Genomic DNA, 22,970 nt, shown 5'->3' on the forward strand with positions numbered 1-22,970 from the left:
ATGGTGATGTGTCCATCACGCTGCCAATCATGCCATTGGAATTTTTATATTAGTGGATCCGAACCGAACCAGTTGGCCCCATTCTCGATTGGCTAATCGTATTCCAATTTTTAAATCGCTGATGGAGAAAGCACCGATTACCTATGTGCCTGAGAGTCACATCTTCCATCTTCGCAGCAATTTGATATTTTGTTGGAAGTTCGGACACCCCTCCTGTCTCCAACAAAAAATAAAATAAAATAAAATAAAATTTTGTTGGAAGCTCAGCATAAGTTGGTCCACGTGGTTTGGACTTTGGACAGCTCTTCGACGTCACCAGGAACGATAGATCGGTAGGTCTTTAATTAAGAATTAATTAAGGCAAACCCCATAGATTAATCAAATCAACAACTAATTTTCATAAAGTGTGGGAAGTGGGAACACCAACGACCCACTGGGAATCACTTTGATAAGTTCGTGGAAAAATGGACCATCGAAAGCAAATTTTTATCCTCTCCTGTTACAACATAATGCTGTAACGCATCATGAGGCGGTTGCAGAGGCCATGTGCACCATGTGAAACCCACTGTACCACATGACCTCTGCAACGCCGCACGATGTGTTACAGCACCGTGCTGTAACAGGAAACGATAATGATTCCATTGAAAGCATCTTCTCTCCATTCGCACTACTCTTTAAGAAAGAATCATCAAAGCGGCAACCAAAATCAACAAAGAGTTGGCTATCTAAGTTTTGAGGGTATATCGCCCAAATCATTTTTATTCAAACCAGGGCCCAGGCCCTCCTTATGAACTGTGCTTTACCAATGGACCTTCACTGATTCTCTTCTCTGCATTATATTTTCAACAACCAAATGGTCCAAAACCACGCCTCTGAGTTTGAACTACCAGAGAAAAGAGTTGGGGAGTTGAGAGTTCATGAAGACAAATGGAATGGAGGTAATGAATTGTACATGTACAATTTAGGTTCTCTTGATTCCATGGCTGGCCAACCTCTTCTTAAGCTATTGATGATAAAGTACAAACGTATAAATATATGAGTAGGTACCCCTTTGCTCAGTGATGCAAAAGGGCTATTTGGTATTATATAGGAAGTAAGCTAGGTACCTCACATGCTACAAACACAATGAAGCTTCAGGCTTTGCTTGCCAGTTGCTCCTCCTCATCCATCATAGCAAAAGATTGTTGGAATCCCATTTACAGGATTTCACGATTGCATGTTGAAGTGAAAGAGCCAAGAGATTACAAAGGCAAATACCATGCAAGCAAGCAAGAAATTCAGGAAGCGATGACCATGACAGAAGCTTCGGTTCTCTGTGAGAGGAGCAGTTGCTGCTGATCCTGCTGTGGCCGTTGCGGTGTTTGTCTCATTCCATTGCTCCATAAACTGGTTCTCATTTACACCAACAACATTCTGTGCAGTTGCACCACAGATTTCACAGGTCCTACAAAATATAAAGTTAAGAGAAATAAATACACGAATTTACAAGGGCCTAATTCCATTGGAGCTCATACATAAAAGTAGTATGTTGAGAGAGAACAAGACAATATTTACCAGAGAACCAAATTTGATAAATATCCTTGAATCTGAAATCAAATTACAGGAGGTAGAAAAGGGAATTGCATGTCAATGGGACAGCCAGAAAGCCGTACAATATAATCTCTACAAGGTTCAAAACATCTCTTTACCACTACACAACAGATCAATCATAACTCCTTGTACAATCTCAACACATCTATATAGTCCTATGCTTTATCTTTCACAAAATCACAAGGCACACAATACAATTCTACAGAAAGACAAATATAGGTGGAAATTGCCAAAGTCCACTGCATTGGAAGAGGTGAAACTTGAGGTGCAGCACTAGGGATTGGATAGGAAAAATAGATGCATCAACCTTGAATTAGGCTAGTAATATAGGAGGCATGGAGATGAATAAAAAAAATTCAAGGAAAGTACTGCAGCGAATATCATTAGAAGCGATTCCCTGATCAGTTTCTGTAGTTTTCAGAGAGCAATAGGAGCCAGATAGATGATCATCCATCATTCATAACAAAAAAAGATTAAAAAAATGTTTCTCATCTATCACCATTTTTCCTTCAGTGATTGTCAATAATAAAGATAGATATCACTTATCAAAAATGAAGAACTAAACACAGATACATATCAATGGACGACTTAGAGTGAAGCCTATAAAGGGTTCCTAATAAAGGTAATGAATTTTTCATAAAGATTTGAAATTAATCATGTTGAGGTATTGGAGACTTCACTAAATATTGGAAAAAAAATAAAAAATCATGGGCAAGCAAGATATGTCATATGCCAATATCTGAGAGGCCGTACTAGATTGTTATGAGGGTATAACAGTGTTAGACTTCAATAGATCCATTGTGGTGATAGACTTCCATCAAAACATTGTAAAAGAAACTTCAATTGGGAATTGGGAGAAATCCCACAGAGCCTGCCATCCATGTTCACATAAAAGTGCTATAAGCATGAACGGAGAACACCTCCTAAGAGGTACCAGACAAGAATAAGAAGAGGCTAATCACCTAATAATACTTTGACATGCTAAAAAACATATTTGAAAATCATTAGTTAGCCACTGAACCACAAGAGTATGCACATGAACTACGAAGATATTGATATAGACGCAGGTCAGCATAAAACCTTCAATGATAAAAAGCTCCTACATACTGTACCTATCTTATAACACATCTTTATTTATAATATTTCAACATGGACACATAACAACTGGAGCCTCATGTCTGCTTCTAAAAAACCAGTACACGTATCCAAACATCATAGCTTTCATTCCTACTCTATTTCCAAAATCATGACATCCTAGGCTTGCTCAACCAAAAAAGGAACACACATCTGTATTAACTGATAACTTTAGGGTATTTTCTTGTGGCATAAAAACCAAACAGGAGTTTCCAGCGAATTTTATGTTAAATATATATTTTTTTTCTATTGGTTAAGGTATGCTTCCTGTAAGCTAATCAAGTCCTGCAGAGATCTCCTGAATAAATTGAGAATTTCCAAATGTCTGGGTCTCAAAAACGAGGACTAAGAAGGAAGGAAATGTCAAGAAACAAATATGAAGGACATTGTGCTATCTTTACTGATTAATAAAGCTTGTTTATAACTAGGTTGCTCAGCATGCTGATACAGAAGCATGCATGTGTTTTTAAGCTATGCATAGAAACCCCATTTAGTTGGGATAAGGTGGACTTCTTGTTGTATAGAAACTTCTCTGTTTCCAATCCTTAACCGCATTGCATGGCTCAACACCACCCAATCGATAAGTAATATCCTGGAATGGCCACACCCAGACCTTATGGAAACCTGTTTATTCTAGCAATCTGAAAGGAACATTACTCCAAGAAGCCCTCATTTGATAACATTAAGATTTTTAATAAAGAAGAATGCCCCTCTCTACATAGCATACATGTACATAGGTAAAGATTTCAGATGGTTGCCATCTGTGATACTACTCCACATATCATAGGTCCAGACAGAAATGATTGTTTAATACTTACGCAGAAAGGATTTGAAATGTTAGAAGACATCTTATGAGTGCAAATACAACTCTAGACAGCTGTACTACATTTCAAGGAGCCAGATTAAGAAAATAAAAAATGCCACAACAATGCAACCATAAAAAGATAATAGCTGAAAGGAGGGGTAGAGGATTGGCAAGGGGTACAAAGATCTGACATACAAGAAGGGGGGATGGGGGAGGGAACTTGACCTAGTGGAAGGTTTTTCCTTTTTTTTTTTTGGTATTTTTTGGATAGGTAATGTTCTAGAAGTGTTGAAGTCCCATAGCAAGATGTGAAGTCGCTAAATTTGTTTAAGGACTTGCTGGCTAAAATAAAATATATGGAAATATCTGGGATTTACTGAATTTTGTTTTCTCAAAAGAGCTATGGAAGAGATGCCTGCTTTATACCACTCAAAAGCATGGCAGTCAACCAAACACCAAAGCCCTGGAAGAGGAAGAGACACAGAAAAGCATCTGTAGATTTTGTGATAAAGATGCAACAGTTATGATAAACATGATATAGAAGCCAAATGACAAATGCCTTCCAGTTAACTCAGACTGTCCAATTGAAGGAACTCAAAGCTGGATCTCACATTAATCAGATAATTTTATCCATCTGATTTGGCCCACTTCACTAAGACCAGGGGAAAGCTGCCTTCCACCACTATAACTAATGTGATTTACTGGAGGTTAAAATCATCTGATTGAAGTGATATTGGATCCAGGAGATGGACCATCAATTAAACCAGTAAGGGTTAAGATTACAGGAGGTGGACCATCAATTAAACCAGCAAGGTTAAGATTACATCATGGGGACAGCATGCAATTTTTAAGTCTCCACAATGCCGTGGTCTCAAATACTGCATATACAAATAAATGCAATTTGTGTTATATTAAGGGGTAAATAGATAAATAAATAAATTGCACCAAGTTATTGAATCAGAATAGCAATACCATTTCCAGTGTATCTCCCATTACCATTTCTTTCACCCACATACTGATTACATCAATAAGGGTCAAACCTTCACCTTTATATAGGAAAAGGCAAAGAAGCTTGAATTGCTGTAGTGAAATCTTAAATCAAAGATCAGAAGGAATCATAGTTGCAGTTAAGACACAATCAGAACTTCCAAATATTTAACTTTCACTTTATTTTCTTGTAGTTCTTTATTTAACTTAATCTGCCAATGTTTTTTCCTTTCTCTAACAAAGTAGCAATTTGGTCCTTATTTTAAGTTTCAAAGAAGGCAAAGAGTTTTACAAACAATCCCGTCCATACAGTATCTATGGGTGAACCACCCACTTGTGCCATGTGGATTGGTGATACAGTAATTCTGACCATTATATCTAGAAAATGCTCTGGATTGGCCACTTGCCAAATTCCATACTTAAGTTCAATCATATACCCTCCCATTTTTTGTCATGCACCTTCTTGGTAGTCCTGCATTTTGAAAGTTTTATTTTTCCAGTTGCCCAACTCCGATTGAACTGAAACTTGACTTATAAGCAGGGAACCTTTGGGTCTACCTCCCTTCAAAAAATATATGTTTACATTGACCAAATTACGGATGCGTTGATTACCAGAAGAAGCAGAAAACCGTTTAAAATAAGCTTTTGGAGGTTTGAATTCCAAAATTAGACAAACTAACTCCAGTTGATCATCTCTTCCTCCACAAATAGGAAAAACCCAGACCAGTGGAGGGTTGAATTATTCATAAATTCATGGTGTGAAGAAGATGAGCAGAAATATTTCAGTGTAACCACATTTTTTTTTTTTTGGGGGGTAAAAGGTGTGACCACATTTAGTAATACAACATGAGTAAGGATTTAGTGTATATCTCTGATATGGCCCAAGAAATAGTGTTTGATAAGCAAGGAGACCCTCTTTGTATAGCTATAGCCATGAACCTTGCTAAGTATGCTCAATCCAAGAATACTGTATATCTACTTTTGCTTTAGTAATATATCTTTTGTTTTTCCATAAAATAAAAAAATAAAAAAAAACATGAGTCGATCATAAAAATCAAGTAAAGGGGTACACAGTTAGCCGCAAAAGGAAAGGTTTGAGGGGTCGATGATTCCAGTTTTCTCTCAAAACATCCCAACCGAGCAGCAGAAAGATGGAATGAGTGTACCTAACAGAGAAAGCTAGGGTTTTTTCTACTCACTTGTTTCCTTTTATTTTGAACCAGGCCTCTGCGCATTGCTTGTGCGCCGCAGCCAAATCTTCCTTGCATGAACAACCCAATTCGATAGGAATCCCTGATTCGTGATTAACAGTGTCCAAGCTCATATGACAAATCCGGCAATCCTTCTCCACTTTGGTAGCCAAATGTACCTTAACCTCTGGAGCTCCAGCCTCCACATCCACCTCTACCGAGCAATCCGACACGCATGAGTTCCTCCGCTGGTCTGAAACACCCCCAATCTTGGGATTGGAGACGGAAGAGAACCTATACTCATCGTATGACTCATCTACGGTAGAATTAAACGGGGAATGCCACGACCGGTCATCAGCATCGGAGAAGCATAAGCTGCCCTCACTCCCTCCTTCGTTACTGTCCACGGAACGACGATGACTTCCTTCTCCAACGTCAGCATGTGGCTTGTCAACGATTGCCATTCGCAAAACCCAAAACCAGAAACTTCATATAAAAAAGAAGCGCAGCTTAGTACAAAGCTTCTAAAAGAGAGCATGAAAACCCTCCAAGGTTGAAGCTTCTGAGAGCTCAATACATGTTGCAGTCACAGAAGCAGAAGGGACCAGAGGAAAACAGAGGAGAGGGGGGGGGGGTGGAGGGACAGCCTAAGAAAGAAAAAGCAATAGAGAACAGAGAAAATCTATGATTTTCTTTTCTTAACTAGTGGGTGTTCGAGTGAAGGCGATCCCTTTATAGCTTCGTTGTCTGTAGCCAGTCTGTAGCAAACGAAACGTAGTTCTACAGAAGAAGAAGAAGGACTTGAGGAGGAAAAGTAAAGCTTTTATTGCAGAGATTCATGGCTTCATCTGTAGCGATTCTGCCGATTCAGAGAAGACATTGTAAGACACCCCAATGGCTAGATTCTCTCCACCACCAGTGAAGAAAACCTTTTGCCTGATGAGTATCGATGAAGAAATGAAACAAGAACGGTGGGGATGGTGAGGAGAACAATGTGCGATTTAGAAATATATGGTGAGGAGTGACTGAACGTTTTAATAGATATTGAATTATATTATCTAGTTAAAGCTGAATTAAGACGTCAGAAGTCAAGATATGAAAATTTCTCCTTGTCTTCTTCTTGTTGCTCTTTAGTCTTTGTTTATTTGCGAGAAAACAAAATGATAATTGCAGGATTAAAAATATCCAAGTAAATGACTGGTTAGACCCTCTTAATACAGCTATTATGCGAAACTTCTCTCTAATAATGGTGTTGCCTTGTTAAAGACGAAGAAGGATTTTAAGTTTTAAGACGGTTATTATCTCAGAAGGATAAAATCCTCTTCAATTCTTTAATCCGGCAATTCTTGGCAATACCACTTTCCCTACAGGACACGTGGCATAAAAACATCCTATGGTGGAGATTAATTTACTCATGTCATGAACCCAAAATCCAATTTGGGATATGGATCATGGGTTAAACCCAAAAAACGTGGTTTCCAAAAAAAAAAAAAAAAAAAAAGCGCAGAAAGGGTCAAACAGTTTCATACGGCGATGTTCTCTCCCTTTCTCTCTATCAGTTCATCCCCTTCCTCCTTCCGATGACACGTACAGCGACGGGTACCTGTAGCCTTTTGCACTTGTTGAGAGAGCTCATGGAAACAAAGTGAGTTATCCCTTCCTTTTTTAATCAACGATTGCTTTATACGGGTCTTCTGTTTGGTTTCTCATATTTTGATTCTTCTTTGGATTCATGATGTCTGGTTGGTTTATATACTTCTCTTTTGTGTTTTTGTTATTCTTAGATTTATTTTCGTCTTTCATATCTCTCTAGCTTCCTAGTTTTGTTTTTTTTTTCTACCCAGCTACTGTTCTATTAGGATGGTTGTGAATGGTTCCACTTTTTGCTTCGTGATTTCTGTTTTGTTCATTAGTCTTCTTTGGTGACTCCACATCATGTGCAGTTCTTTTATAATAGATAAAATGCAATCAATATCTTCAAATTGTGTTCTGTGAATAATGAGGCAATGGTTTATTATTTATACTTGTTAATTTCAGCGTGCATCTGTGACAAATAATGATGTCCTGAACCCGTGGCCTTGGGATTAATTAGCCGCCTCAGAGGTAGCTTTTGGTGAGAAGTTACTGTCTATGACCTTGGATGAATTAGCTCTACTCTCAACTTCTTAAAGAAAGTTTGTTTTAACTTACTTTTTTATTGAAAATTTTTATTGGCTATGACCTTGATTGACCTGCCTTAGTTTTCTACTAGTTGAAATTTTAATCTAGAAGATCTAGAAAGCTACTCCAACACTATTCAATTACAAGGGTGAGTCTTGTTTTTGTCTTGGTAAAACTTCCTCTTTTCAGTGTTTTCTGCTCCTGGTTGTTGAATGGATAGCAAAAATTGAGTTTCTTTACTTCTTTTTTTTTTTCCCTCTTGCCAATTGGGTATTGTGATTAGTTCTTGTCTTCTTTTACTGTTCTCAGATCAGGATTGTTTCCTTTTCTACTGTTTTATTGTGGTACCATTATTGTTTATGGGATCTGCTTTTATCTTTGAGTTCCTATTTTGCTTTTAATGGTGGTGGACTGGTGGTCACTGGCCTTCTATTTGGTTTCTCATATTCTGAAACCAGGTCCCAAAATTGACTCGAAAACGCAAAGATTACTTGAAGGCTTTCAAATTGCCACTTGACCTCTCTCTCGGTTCATCTCCTTCCCTCCATAATCATGGGGAATCCGACAATAATCCTTGAGGTTGAGTTAAATGGAGATGTTGAGTGTAAGCCTCAGATTGGCATGATGTTTAATTCAGAGGAAGAGGCATATGATTTTTACAACAAATACTGAGGAAGTATTGGTTTTAGTGTTAGGAGACAATTTGCAAATAAGAGCAAGAAAGACAAGACAACCATAACTTCACGAGGATTTGTATGTTATAAAGCTGGTTTACGGAAAGAAGATAAGTGAGACATTAATACAAGTAAGCCACAAGCAGAAACACGAATAAATTGCATGGCACGGATGTCCATATATTTGCTTGCACATGGAAAATACGAGTGCCGTGATTTTGTTGAAGAACATAATCACATCCTTCATCTTCCATCTACTACTCATATGATGCTTTCACAGAGGAAAATTTCAGACATACACACTTATGAAATTGATTTGGCTGATGATTCGGGGATCAAACCTAAGGCCATATTTGAGTACATAGGTCAGCAGGCAGGTGGGAGGGAGAACCTTGGTTACACTACTGAAGATCATAGGAACTATCTTCGAACTAAAAGACAACGGTCATTATTTTATGGTGATGCAGGAAGTCTGTTGAAGTATTTTGAAATGCAAAGTAGGATCAATCCTTCTTTTACACACGTAGTGCAGTTGGACAGTGATGAAAAGATAACTAATATTTTTTTGGCCGATCCGAAGATGATAATTGATTATGCACATTTTGGTGATGTTGTTAGTTTCAACACTACTTTTGGCACAAACAGAGAGAGTAGACCATTTGGGATATTTGTTGGGTTTAATCATCATAGAGGAGTCATTATATTTGGGGCTGCACTTTTATATGATGAGACGGCTGAATCTTTCAAGTGATTATTTGAGGCATTCGCGGAAGCAAATGGACAGAAGAAGCCTATTACCATCTTCACGGATCAAGATGCTGTTATGGCAAAGGCATTAAATGAAATGTGGCCTGAGACATGGCATGGGCTGTGTACTTGGCACATAATGCAAAATGGCATTAAGCATTTGGGTAATTTGATGAAGGGTGGCTCACACTTTCTCCAAGATTTGAAAAAGTGTATATTTGAATATGAGAAAATACAGTTTGAGGATGCATGGCTGAAATTATTGAGTGATTATGGAGTGGATAATAATTCATGGTTGAATCATATATATGAATTAAAATATAAATGGGCTAGGTGCTATATGAAAAATACCTTCACATTAGGTATGCGGAGTACACAGCTTAGTGAGAGTTTGAACAGTGACATGAAGGATTATTTAAAATCCACTTTGGACATTGTGCAATTTTTTAAGCACTTTGAAAGGGTTGTGAATGATAAGCGAGCTAATGAGTTAAAAGCTGAGTTTGATTCAAGAAACAAGCTTCCAAGAAACTTGTTCCCGATGTCACCTATTATCAAACAAGCTGGGGAAGTCTACACTCCTTAGATCTTTAGTGCCTTTGAAGGGCACTATAGCTGGGTTAGTGTTTGTTTACTCAAATACAAGGATGAAAGTAAGCCCTTGTGTGAATATGTGGTTGGTATTGTGGAATCAGAATATGAGTTTAAAGTTTGTTGTAACCCATTTGAGCTTATGATTAATTGTAATTGCAAGAAATTTTAGACATTTGGCATTCTTTGTTGCCATGCTTTGAAAGTATTGGATGGGCTAGATATCAAGTTTATTCCTGCAACTTATATTTTGAGGAGATGGATACGGGCCGCAAGAAGCATGGTAGTGGTAGACAATGAGGACAAACAGGTTGAAGAACATGTTAACTTAGATAGTTCACAACGATATAGAGATCTATGCCCTGAACTTGTCAAGATAGCATCACAAGCTTCAAGGTCAACTGAGGGTTATGCTTTGTTAAAGAAAGTTGCAAAAGAATTATGGGTCTAGCTTGATAGCATCAATGCATCTGATGGCTCAAAAGTGGTTGCCTCTGATGAGGTCCCAAATGTAATGTCTGTAATAGGACTGAAGAAGAAAGAAAAGTGTAAAGGTGGTAAAAGGATGAAGGGTTGGAGAGAAAAAGCAGGAAAAAAAAAGAGAAATAAAGAGACAACAAATACTAAAGAAAAGAGAAGTAAAGAGACAACAAGCACTGAAGATTCACAAGGCAATCATTTAGTTCCTGCACCCACTAGTGGTGCATTTACAATGTCTGATGGTCCAAATTACTCTCAACAAATGGATGAGAACATTAGCTTCACTTCATTGTTAACGGTAAATGTGAACATAATTATTTTGTTACAGTTCATTTCCTGCTGTCACTTATTGAATTTAATTTTTTTTTCCTATTATTTCCTTTGTGCAGGAAAACTTTGATCATGATCTTTCCTTAGCATTATCCTCTCAAGCATCAACAAGACATGTTCACTATTTCTAAGAACAAGATTAAACAACTTAAGATTCACTGGATTGAGAATATGTTTGTTGTAGTGGAATGCCTACAATTATTAAGTGGAATTTTATTTTCATAGTTATCTCTGTCTTTTTTTTTATTTTTTGCCATATATTGATCTAACATGTTTTTTTTAGGTGAAAACTTAGCCCAATGCAGGCAAGAGTAGCTGGGGAGAGAGAAGGGTATGATGGTTTGTATCTCTGTCTCTCTTTTATGTATCTAGAGATCTAACATGTTTTTTTCAAGGTGAGTCCTTAGCTCAAAATGGTAGAGCACTTGAGAATTAATCCAGAGTATGATGGTTCAAATCCATCAGGATTCATAAATACACTTAGTTACTACCCAACATCTATACAAGATTAGAGTTCAGCAAAAAATAAATAAAGATATTGTTTCTTCTTTTTATTTTTTTAAAGCTTGATTCCCATCAATGATACTGTTTAATTTCATGGTCTTTACTCTTTACTGATTTTTGTTTATTAGAGATGACTTCAAGTCTGTTGAGCAAATTGTTTAGCATTTTAATTTATTCAAGATGTCTTGGTAGTTGTTTCAGTCTTTTAGCTTCGTTTGGTAGCCTAGTCTTGTTTATTTCCTCATATCCAAGATGACAAGTCTATTTCAAGGTTAATCATACACTATGTTTTGTTGTTGCTTCATCCAACCCCATTGGCTCTGCTTTTAATTGAAATCAATGGCTATGTTTTCATGACAAGCTTGAATTGTTTTGGCTATGTTTTGAAGTTTTTTTAATATTTTAATGCTAACTTAGTGGTAATAGAATCTTAGTTCCAAGTTTGAATCTCTGATGTCATACTTTTCTTTCTCTTTTTCCTTCTAGCTTGTTTCCTTAGCATCTCTATTACTCTTGCTGATAGAGTTGTTGCCTTGAAGAGTTGTTGCCTTGAAGAGCATAGCCACATACAGGAGTGGTCTGGAAATTAATCCAAGGTCACTGAATTGGTCCCAACTTTAGATTGTTTCTTTTGCATTCCATCAAGCATGACACGAACTCATTCATAAGAACCGATAGTAAAAGAAGATGTAACCTTCTCACCCTCTTCTTTATTTACCTTTTCATGGAATAATATATTTACATTTTTAGTATCATATATGAATCCTGATGGATTCGAACCATCATACCCTGGATAATTCCCAGGTGCTCTACCATTTTGAGCTAAGGACTCACCTTCAAAAAAACATGTTATATCTCTATATACATAAAAGAGAGACAGAGATACAAATCAGCCTTTAATCTATCCAACCAACTTGATTTTCAAAACCTTTCTTTTGATATGTCTAATTTATTTTAAACTAATTCCAGTTATGATATGTCTAATTTATTTTAACCTAGATGCTTGAATTATGCTTTACTAGCTGACTAACATGTCTCTCAGGTACTAATTAGGGTACTGTACTCCCTGGGAATTTTCACATTAACATGAGACTGGACCACCTTTAGCATTACTGAAACATAATCTTTTCCATATTTGCTGCCAGTATGCCAAAGAACTAAATCTTCCTTGAACAAAAAGGAATTAAATTTTAAAAAATATTTATTCACCTAAAATAGAAAGTATTCAAGAACACTCAAAAAGAAATAAATCTTCTTTGAGAACAAAAAACAATTAAATTTTAAAAAATATTTATTCACCTGAAACAGAAGGTATTTAAGAGCACTCAAAAAGAACTAAATCTTCCTTGAGAACAAAAAGCAATTAAATTTTAAAAAAGATTTATCCACCTGAAACAGAAGGTATTCAAGAACACTCAAAAAGAACTAAATCTTCCTTGAGAATAAAAAGGGATTGTCAAAAGCAAAAGAGCCATATATATTCACCTATGTGAATGCTAGATGAGATGCACATTTGAAAAGAATACTTTCATCCAGAGGTCCAATAGCAATCCCTATTCCCAAAATCTAAAAGATTGGCTTTTCCAACCAACCTTTATCTTTTTTTGTTACTGACCATAGAAGGAAGATGCATATGGGAAAGGACACCACCAAAAGAAAAATAAAGAAATTAAAATGAAAATTGCAGCAACAATTTAGGAAGGAAATGCATGTCCCACGCACAGAGGTGGCCTAGAAATCCCACCTTTTATCCTGAAACCCTACTTTAAGATACTACATATTGTTGCCTTTCTTTAGACATGATAGTTTCCAGAGCTAATTCATCCAAGGTCATAGACAATAACTTCTCACCAAAAGCTATCTCTGAGGCTACTAATTAATCCCAAGGCCACGGGTTCAGGACATAATTATTTGTCACAGATGCATGCTCAAATTAACAAGCATAAATAACAAACCATTGCCTCATTATTCACAGAACACAATATGAAGATATTGACTGCATTTTATCCATTATTAAAGAACTGCACATGATGTGGAGTCACCAAAGAAGACTAATGAACAAAATAGAAATCACGAAGCAAAAAGATGAACCATTCACAACCATCCTAATAGAACAGTAGCTGGGTAGAAAAAAAAAAAACCAAAATAGGAAGCTAGAGAGATATGAAAGACGAAAATAAATCTAAGAATAACAAAAACACAAGAGAGAAGTATATAAACCAGCTAGACATCATGAATCCAAAGAAGAATCTGAATATGAGAAACCAAATAGAAGACTAGTATAAAGCAATCATAAGGAGGAAGGGGATGAACCAATAGAGAGAAGGGATAACTTACATTGTTTCCATGAGCTCTCTCAACAAGCACAGAAGGCTACAGGTACCCATCGCTGCAAGTGTCATCGGAAGGAGGAAGGGGATGAACCGATAGAGAGAAGGGGAGAGAACATCGCCGTATGAAACTGTTTTCCCCTTTCTGCGCTTTTTTTTTTTATTTAGGAAACCACGTTTTTTGGGTTTAACCCATGATCCATATCCCAAATCGGGTTCTGGGTTCATGACATGAGTAAATTAATCTCCACCATAGGATTTTGTTATGCCACGTGTCTTGCAGGGAAAGTGGTATTGCCAAGAATTGCCGGATTAAAGAATTGGAGAGGATTTTAATCGGATATAGCGTTGTCTTCTTGAAGATGAAAGATTTTAGAAAAAAACAAAAAAAAAGGATGAAAAAAGGATGAGTCCATGCCGAATAAGTGCATGGACTCATGCTTCATGGTAAAACTTTCACTTGATTATTTTACCCTTCTTGCTTATTTAAATATCTTATTTTTTCTATTATATTTATTTATTTTTTTTTTCCCAAAATCTTGGTATCCTTTCTATTTTATTAATATTCAATTACTTATTAAAAAATTAATTTCGTTATTCCTCTCATCTCTCTCTCTCTGTCCTACTTTCCTATTTTTTTCTACTCTCTCCCACTTTCCTTTTTTACTTCCGAAACTCTTCCCCCTCTCTTTCCTTTTTTTGTTTCTACTCTCTCCAACTTTCCTTTTTTACTTCTCTTAAATCAATAGAGGGGATATCGATCGTTACCTTTGTAGTGTGATATCCACAATGCAGCAGAAGAGGATCGAAATGTTCTTGATTGACAGTCGAACGAACAACGGAAGAGAGCGGCTTCCTCGCGGCGGTGCACTCGATAGGTGATTGACACAAATCAATCGCCCACATTCCAAAACCCTAGGCAATGATGGAATCCTCTTGGGAACACAACCACACTAAATGGAAGAAAGAGAGTGAGAGCCGAGAGAGGGGAGAGAGAAGTGGGAATTATGAAGGGGAAGGAGCTACGAAAGAATCACTCACACGTAGCCTTCCTCTCACCCATATATATAAAATATTGGGGGGACCACCATGTGGTCCCTTTCCTTAACCCTAACCCTAATGGGTCATCTGGACCCACAACTGCCCCAAGTGGGCATAGGTATGGGCTCGGGTCCAAACCCGATTTGGTTACATCTCCCACTCGCCCACATAGGGCGGATATACTCAATCGCTCATCTAAGTCTCTCTCCTATGTGTATCCCCTCATATAGGAAATGGAGCGTGCGACCTAACGAGATAGAAGAAAAGGAGTGCTATATCAAGCTTCCAAATAACCAACATAGTACATCACTCACAAACTATCTTGAGTAACCTAAAGAATGCAATTACACCAGATCAAACACTCTCGATCCCTCATGATGAGCAGTGTTGAGCCCAAAACATGTAATATGCTCATGACTAAGTTGAAACACAAATACGGCAAGTCGCTAAAGCAATGAGTCACATAACAGGGGTGTAATTCGGAATAGTTTTCCCTGAGCCCCACATGTCAATTTGACTATTCCCAACAGCTTTCCCAATCATGTCCCGCTGGACCACATCATCCATGGTCCTAAGGAGCACGTCAAAGTAGTGCCATTGGTTGTCCTCTTCATGACATGGTCTTAGGTAGAGGGTATCTGTAGGATTAACTGAATTTGATCCATGTGATTCACATAGTGACGAAGCAGGGATCCATTCAGTCACTCTCACAAACGGTTGTAATAAAACACATACAGTATGAAATGTATGCTATGGTGCTTCTCCCACTAAGGTGGGCATGTCACTCAAAAAATATAAAAGAACACCATACGAGTCTGGGTCCAGTCGCACTGTCAAGCACCTGACCTCAGTCTTTTAGTCCAGTCGCCTCCACGGTGCCTCCCAGAAGTCTCACACTCGGCTATAAGCAGGCTACACTGAGATGTGGAAACTTTGTGTTTGACCATATAAAGGTGTCATCTTAGCTCTAACTGAGGCGCCACTCAGCGTAAAAGCTTTCTGTTCATCTTGCTCGCTACCTCTAAGCGCCAAAGTGAATTTGGCTCATCTTGCTTGCTATCTCAAGTGCCAAGGTGAATCACCCGTGTGATTGGATCGATTCAAGCCTAGTGACATATTTATTAAATAGATGTGTACATAATCTATTACTCAAATCATAACTTGAAGAAAAAAAAACAAGTAATTTATTTTATTAATGTCCAAATAAAGTGTCCATACAAATAGCAATAACTCAAATACGACGGAGTCCTAAGTTCCTAATGTGAACAAGGAAGACATCCCTAGCAATAGGCTTGGTAAGAGGATCAGCCACCATGTTGCTAGTAAAGATATGCTTCAGGATCACCTCACCTTGCGCAACCATGTCCCAAATGTAGTGATAACGGATATCAATTTGTTTGGCCTTCCCATGATATTTGAGATCTTTAGCATATGCCAAGACCTAGGTGTTGTACTGTCACTGTGTACAACTACAGCTTCATCTAAATGCGCTGAAACACCTAGGCGCCTCAAGAACCCCCAGAGCCAAATGGCCTCCTGAACAAGCAATGTACTCTGACTCCATCGTAGACAAGGCAATACAGGTCTACTTCTTGCTGCACCAAGATACAGCCCCGCCACCAAGGACAAATGCATATCCTGAAGTGGATTTGCGCTTGTCTTTATCACTTGCCCAATCCGCGTCACTGTAGCCTCTCAGTCTTAAATCCGAGCCACTCTAGCTGAGGACGAAGTTAGTAGTACCACGTAGGTACCTAAAGATTCATTTCACCGCTAGCCAATGACCTAGACCAGCATTACTGTGACGCCCCAATCCCAAGATTTTGCCACAAGCATAGTCAAGAGGGTGATTGGGATGCACACGTCACCCCAATACCTACCAGGATCAATGACACAGTGTCCTAGCGCATGACCATCATCCAAGGCCCCACCCAGTAAATACATTGAGTAAAAAAAAAAGAATACAATTCCAATATTTGTCAGAGTAATAATGAGCGGAAGCATTAATTACATAAGTAGTTACAGTATGTTCAGCCATCTAAGTGATAATATAGTAGTAGTACTGATGTCAGCTAACCATGACATAACTACTCAAAACTATAATAAGTTATTACAGAAAGAGTCTATAATGGGTACAATACCCCAAAAGAATCAAAAGTTGGGGAAGTATCCTTGAAAGTGTCAATGCCCATAGGCACAATCATCGCAGGGACAACCGTCATCGTGTTCCTCTAACACGTACTCAGGTTCCTCTGACCCAATACTATCATAATCCGTCGACTGTACATCTAGACCAGCCAAGTAACCATCACCTGCATCAAAGTCTAAAAAGTTGTGTACACAGGAGGTTAGCTCCACTGAGCTAGTGAGGGGAAAGGGGAGTGCACATATATACAATCACTCATAGTCCATGATGCATGAAATGTTAAATTCATATTTTTCACCTAACAACCAATCTAAGTCATGGCATATGATACTGTGATAACTCGGGAGACACTGAGGGTCACTTATCCTATCGCCCCAGCGAAACCTCAATAAATCACATGGGACCTGCGCCAATAGCCATCACTACCCCAGTCTTGGCCTCTCCCGCCTCCACAGACCACAGGTGTTCAGACTATCCAACACCTAAACCCCTGTTGGTAAGGGTCGTAGCATAGGAAACAAACATCCTGGCCGTAGATATACTATATGCAAGTCCTATCATCCTGAGAGGTATTCCGAGTGCATTGACGTCCCATTCAATTTAGTACCCGGGTACCAGCACGGCACGGAGCATATAGACCAGGATGGCAACAAGTAAATATTGTATTTATAAAAGTCACAGGGTTCCGGTACCAATGTAACCGGCACCTTAACCCAATATCACAATATCAAAACATCATGCACACATCTCATCAATTCATAACCATAGGTTTCATATGCAAGATGCAACATAGCAAGAATGAATGTAAACACAAAAATCAATATATTAATCTAGATAATGCATCCATATAGTTATATATATCAATCCCAAACATCACCTAAAGCCCACTCACCGATTTCTTGTTTGTCCACTGGTGTGTTTGGAAAGGTTTGCTCTATGGCATGCACTTTCATGTAGATTCCAAGGTCTGAGAATGCATGGGAACGGTGTTAGAAGTGTATAGGTGGGTCCCACAAAAGATCCCGACAATTGAATGTGATTTGGGCCAAGACAGCAGGAACGGATGAAGGAACGGAACCAGACAAGTGAATCCGGTCGTGGATCTGCCCAGGTCATGCCCTGAAAATATATGGAACGGACTCACGGACGGATGCGGAACGTGAGTCCGCTCGTAGATCCGTTCCAACCCTGAGACATGCCCGAGAGCAACTTAAGATTTCTGGGTTTCGGGTGGATTCACTTAGGTGGGTCCGCTTGTAAGTCTGCCCAAAAGGAGAGCCATATTAGGCTGAACGGACAAATGAATGGATACACGACAGTGAGTCCGGTCGTTCGTCTGCTGCCCTTCCTTTGAACAGCAGCGAAGAGCATCACCTCCAGCCCTTCATTCATGAATCCAAAAGGGTATTGGGGTAGGGGAGGTGAGCTCAGACCTTCGTTGGAGGTCAAATACATGAGGCCCTACACAAAGATAAGGGGATTTGGGGATTTTAGGTCCATTCCCAAGATTCTTCCCAACCTAATCTAGGTTTCCTATGATTGAACAGCATAGGGGTCAATCAAAGTCATGAATGCATTAAGGTGAAAGGGATTAAGTCTAAAGAAGCATTAACTAGGTATTGTTGAGCTCCTAAGGGAAACCCCAACATTAAAATCGATCTCAAGGGATTCTCGAAGTTTTCAAAAGAGAAGAGAGAGAGGAAGGTGAAGATGCCTACCTTAAAGATGGATAAACTAGTGACCTCCACCTCCACAGCCTCTCAAAACCCTTTAAGTTTCCCTCCACCAAGGCCTTCAATGCTCCAAGCCTTCAACGTATTGGGTATGTAGAGAAGTAATGAGGCTTGAGGGTTAAGTCTTGGTTTTATGACTAATCTCCCTCATAAGGTTTGTTTGGCCTAAGGCTTAATGAGCCAAAACTCATTAAAAGGCTTATTTAGCCAATGGGTCCACTCAATGGCAACCCATAAACCAAGGAAAGACGAGGATAAGACCAACCTCGTCCAAAAGACTGAACTGGAGTGTCCGAGGTGCGAGGTGTGGGTGCCACATAAGGAAAATACACAAAACCCCGAGACAGCACGGGCGGACTAACGAACGGATGCAGTGCTGATGAGTCCGCTCGTGCGTCCGTTGTGCTGCTGTAACGGCAGAAACACAAAGGAAAAGGGTCGGGCTTTGGCCCACACTTCAAGGTCAACTAGAGTAAGGTTCAGTATCTTTCATAAGGTTAAAATCTTACCCCTCAGCCGTCATGACGTGCCCTTCATGATCCCAAATAGTTTCCTGATCGCGATACTAAGTTCATCGCCAAAGGAGGTATCTAACTATGGGGACACAGGGAATGCCTTTCGGTACTCCTCACTTTGTGGACTCGTGCTGGGAGGATGATCGACGAAATCACCATCGACAAATCTTCCCCATTGCCAGTTAAGGAACCTCTCTTCCACAGGCAGGCCCGTGATATGGTCAACGATCTTGTGGCTAGGTTTGACCACAAGTGAAAATAATCGGCAGCAAAATCTACACGTCACACGAGAGAGAAAATATTATTAAATAATAAATCTAGGCACGGGTGTAACAGTTACTCTGATAGCGACTAACCATGCCAACTGCAAAGCATATGTCCGGACGCGTGCATATCATTGCGTACATCAAACTACCCACCATAGCTACATAGGGTACTTTGGACATTTGATTCTTCTCTTAATCAGTTTTGGGACACTGATCAGTGCTCAGGACACAAGCCTTGTCCATGGGAGTTTCAACAAGCTTTGAGTTATGCATGTGGAACCGTTCAAGGATTTTGTTGATATAAGTCTCTTGAGACAAACCGAGAAAGTTCCTAGATCGGTCTCTCATAATTTTAAATCCCAACACAAAGTTGGCTTCACCCATGTCCTTCATCTCAAATGTGGAGGACAACCACTCCTTAGTGGCGAAAATCATCCCAAGGTCATTTCCAACCAATAGTATGTCATCTACATATAAAGAAAGAATGACGAAGTTCTTCTTGGATCGTTTGACATACACACAGTGGTCTTCTTCAATCATCTCAAACCCAAAAGATGTAACGGCGTTATAAAAGCTGAAGTACCACTTCCTGGACGATTACTTGAGTCCATAAATGGATCTCTTTAAGTGGCAGACTTTATGCTCTTGACCTTTGAATTCAAAACCCTCTGGTTAAGTCATAAAGATCTCTTCATCCAGTTCTCCATTGAGAAATACAGTTTTAACATCCATTTGGAAGATTTTCATATTCATTTTAGCGACAATGGCTAGAATGAGGTGAATAGAGGCAATTCTCACTACAGGGGAAAAAGTCTCTTCATAGTCAATGCCCTCCATTTGGGTGTAACCTTTTGCCACAAGGCGTGCCCTTATACTTATCAATTGAACCATCCGCTTTGCGCTTAATTTTTAAGACCCATATGTTTCCAATGGCCTTGCGCCCTGGCGAAAGATCAACCAACTCCCATACTTGGTTCTGGCTCATAGAGGCCAACTCTTCCTCTACTGCAGCTAGCCACAAATCCTTGGCAGATGAGGAGAGCGCTTCTCATATAGTAGGCTCATCCTTATCATTTGGTGCACCAATGGCAACGTTCCCCTCAATCGGGTGACGACGATGAGGTACGTGTCCACGTGCACTCTTGCGCGTAAGGGATTCCTGATCATCTAATGGTATACTCCCACTAGTTGGTACACTCCCACTAGGTTGATGATCAGTCTCACTATCTCTGGCGATTGTAGGATGAGTTACTTCCCCACCCTCGCTAAGAGTAGGTGAGATGCTAATGTCGTCCTCTAACTCAAAGAGGTCGAGATCCCTACTCGCATCACTAATGCTAGGAAAATCTGTCTCAATGAAGTCAACATCGTGAGACTCTACCTCGGTCATTCCTCCATCAGGGTGCTCACCGTACATTATGTAGCCCTTTGAGCTATCGAAATATCTTATAAAAATGTGTTTCCTAGCTCTGGGGCCTAGCTTCCCAAACTTGTGGGAGGCATTGTGAACATAACCAGCACTTCCTCATGGTCGCATATGCCCCAGGGTAGGCTTTGTGCCTTTCTACAATTCATAGGGGGTGGAAGGAACTAACTGTGAAGGCACCCTGTTAAGGATGCAGGCTGCAGTCAAGAGAGCGTCTCCCCAGAAGGATATTGGGAGGTTGGCCTGCGCCATCATCGACCTAACCATGTCTAAGAGGGTCCTATTTCTCCTTTCTGCTACACTATGTTGCTGTGGAGTGTGAGGAATAGTCAATTGCATGTGTGTCTCCTTTTCCTCACACAATTTCTTAAACTGATCAGAGAGATACTCACGTCCTCGTTCAGTGCGCAAAGTCTTTAAACTCTTGCTTAACTGATTCTCAACCTCTGCCACGAAGCGCTTGAAGCGATCTAGTGCTTCGTCGTGGTGAACAATCAAATACACATAACCGTATCGCGAATAATCATCAATGAATGTGAGAAAATATGAGGCGCCATGGCATGCCTTTACATTCATAGGTCCGCATATGTCTGAGTGGACTAGCTCTAAGGGACAAGTCGCACGGACTGCCTTACCAAAAGGCTTTTGATAAGCTTTGCCTGCTAGATAGGGCTCACAAGTTGGTAAGGTGACTTTAGCGAGTGGTCCTAATAGGCCTTCTCGAACTAGCCTAGTCATCCTATCCCTCCCTATGTATCCTAGTCTAGCATGCCAAGTAGTGGATTCAAAACACGCATTCACATCAATCACAAAGGCAGAATTAGAAGGTGAAGAATCAATAAGATCTAATTTAATAAAACCATCATAAATCAAATCATGTCCAACAACGTCATTATCCAGAATAAAAGTTAAAACCTTTGAGTCAATGGTAAATGAATATCCTAAAGTTAACATAGCTGTAACTGAAAGTAGATTATGATGGATGCTAGGTGCATAAAGCACATCATGGAGTAGGATGGGGCGCCTAGTGTGCAGTTGGAGTTGATAGACTCCAACACCTTTGACGTCCTCGCTTGTTCCATTCCCCATAAAGATGCTCTGCGAACCATCCGGAATCCTTCTATAATCTATAAACCCGGCTCGATCTCTGGCTATGTGTCTTATCACTCCTTTATCCATAATCCAATTAAACTGTGTGTTAGCAACAAAGACATGTGTACACACAAAGGTACGTAGAGAGCTAGGATGATATGGTACCTTCTTCGGCTCAGTGCAGTCACGAGCTAAGTGTCCCTTTTTCTGGTAGTTATAGCAAGTCATCTTATTGATATCCCTTTTACCGCCATGTTTACCCCTTTTACACTTGGCGACCTTTCCTTCCTGTGGCGCATCATTCTTAGCCCACCCTGACCTCCTAGTTTTCCTTGTCTAGCACGCTTCTTGTTCTTGCGCTTGCCACCTTAGGCGACTAGGGCAGTAGTGTGGTTCGCCTCTTGGTGCTCCGCTTCAAGTTCCACATGTTGAGCAATATCAGAAAAGGTCTTGATATTGTCATTATGTGTAAGAACAATTTTCATTTGGTTCCAGGAGTCTGGGAGTGTTCGAATAAGGTGTTTCTTTGACCACCACCAGTTTCCTGATCATTTCTTTGACCACTCTAAGGTGTTTAGTAATAGTGTGCTTGGGATCCTTCCTATACATTTTAAATTTCAAGGTGAGGCCCCTCAACCTGGTGGTGGATGTACCACTAAAAGCTATTTTCAGCACATCCCACATGGATTTCGCTGTGGTGCATGTCTCAAATTCACCAAGTAGATCGTCATGCATGTTGCTCAACAAAATGTAGCGCGTACTATGATCTTTTTTAAACCAGGTATCATAAGCCTCAAGGTCCCTATGAGCTTGGGCCGTAGTTCCCTCAGGGGGCTTTTGCATCTCAGTGGTGATAAAGTCCAGATATTCTTACTCATTGAGCAAGAAACAAACCTTCTTAACCCATAGGTCATAATTGGAGCCTTCTAATTTTCCACCTTTGTTCAAGTCAGCAATCACATTTTTGGAAGCCATTGCTCTACAAACAACAATAGCGCGACATTAATTGTCACACCCCAAACCACTCCCTGGGAGGATTAGGTAGGTGACCCGAATTGCTCGTCAGCAATCCGCCAAATCCCACGGATCTAGAAGCAGTTACTCCATTCACAGACACACACATCCATCACAGTACATAATGTAAAATAAGAGTGCTGCAGAAAAGCTATATTTATATTAAAACATTTAAAGAGAGTAGTAGTACAGGAAAAGAAAATATATACAGTACT

General features: G+C 39.5%; 3 protein-coding genes across 3 annotated transcripts; 2 read left to right on the top strand and 1 right to left on the bottom strand.

The window, feature by feature from the left end:
* Window positions 1-945: 945 nt before the first annotated feature.
* Window positions 946-6,253, bottom strand: LOC122649691. Its single transcript, XM_043842929.1, has 2 exons — window positions 5,716-6,253; window positions 946-1,444 (listed from the first exon to the last, which is right to left on the bottom strand). The coding sequence occupies exons 1-2, from the start codon at window positions 6,168-6,170 to the stop codon at window positions 1,207-1,209; spliced, it is 693 nt and encodes a 230-aa protein (XP_043698864.1). The 5' UTR covers window positions 6,171-6,253; the 3' UTR covers window positions 946-1,206.
* A 2,459-nt stretch (window positions 6,254-8,712) lies between these two features.
* On the top strand, window positions 8,713-9,291 carry LOC122650630 (protein FAR1-RELATED SEQUENCE 5-like). Its single transcript, XM_043844030.1, has one exon. The coding sequence runs from the start codon at window positions 8,713-8,715 to the stop codon at window positions 9,289-9,291; it is 579 nt and encodes a 192-aa protein (XP_043699965.1).
* Window positions 9,292-9,363: 72 nt separating this feature from the next.
* On the top strand, window positions 9,364-10,819 carry LOC122650632 (protein FAR-RED IMPAIRED RESPONSE 1-like). The gene is made up of 4 exons (XM_043844031.1): window positions 9,364-9,858; window positions 10,051-10,188; window positions 10,330-10,656; window positions 10,748-10,819. The coding sequence occupies exons 1-4, from the start codon at window positions 9,364-9,366 to the stop codon at window positions 10,817-10,819; spliced, it is 1,032 nt and encodes a 343-aa protein (XP_043699966.1).
* Window positions 10,820-22,970: the final 12,151 nt, after the last annotated feature.

Source organism: Telopea speciosissima, chromosome 2 (assembly GCF_018873765.1).
Source record: "Telopea speciosissima isolate NSW1024214 ecotype Mountain lineage chromosome 2, Tspe_v1, whole genome shotgun sequence".
NCBI classification, from domain to species: Eukaryota; Viridiplantae; Streptophyta; class Magnoliopsida; order Proteales; family Proteaceae; genus Telopea; species Telopea speciosissima.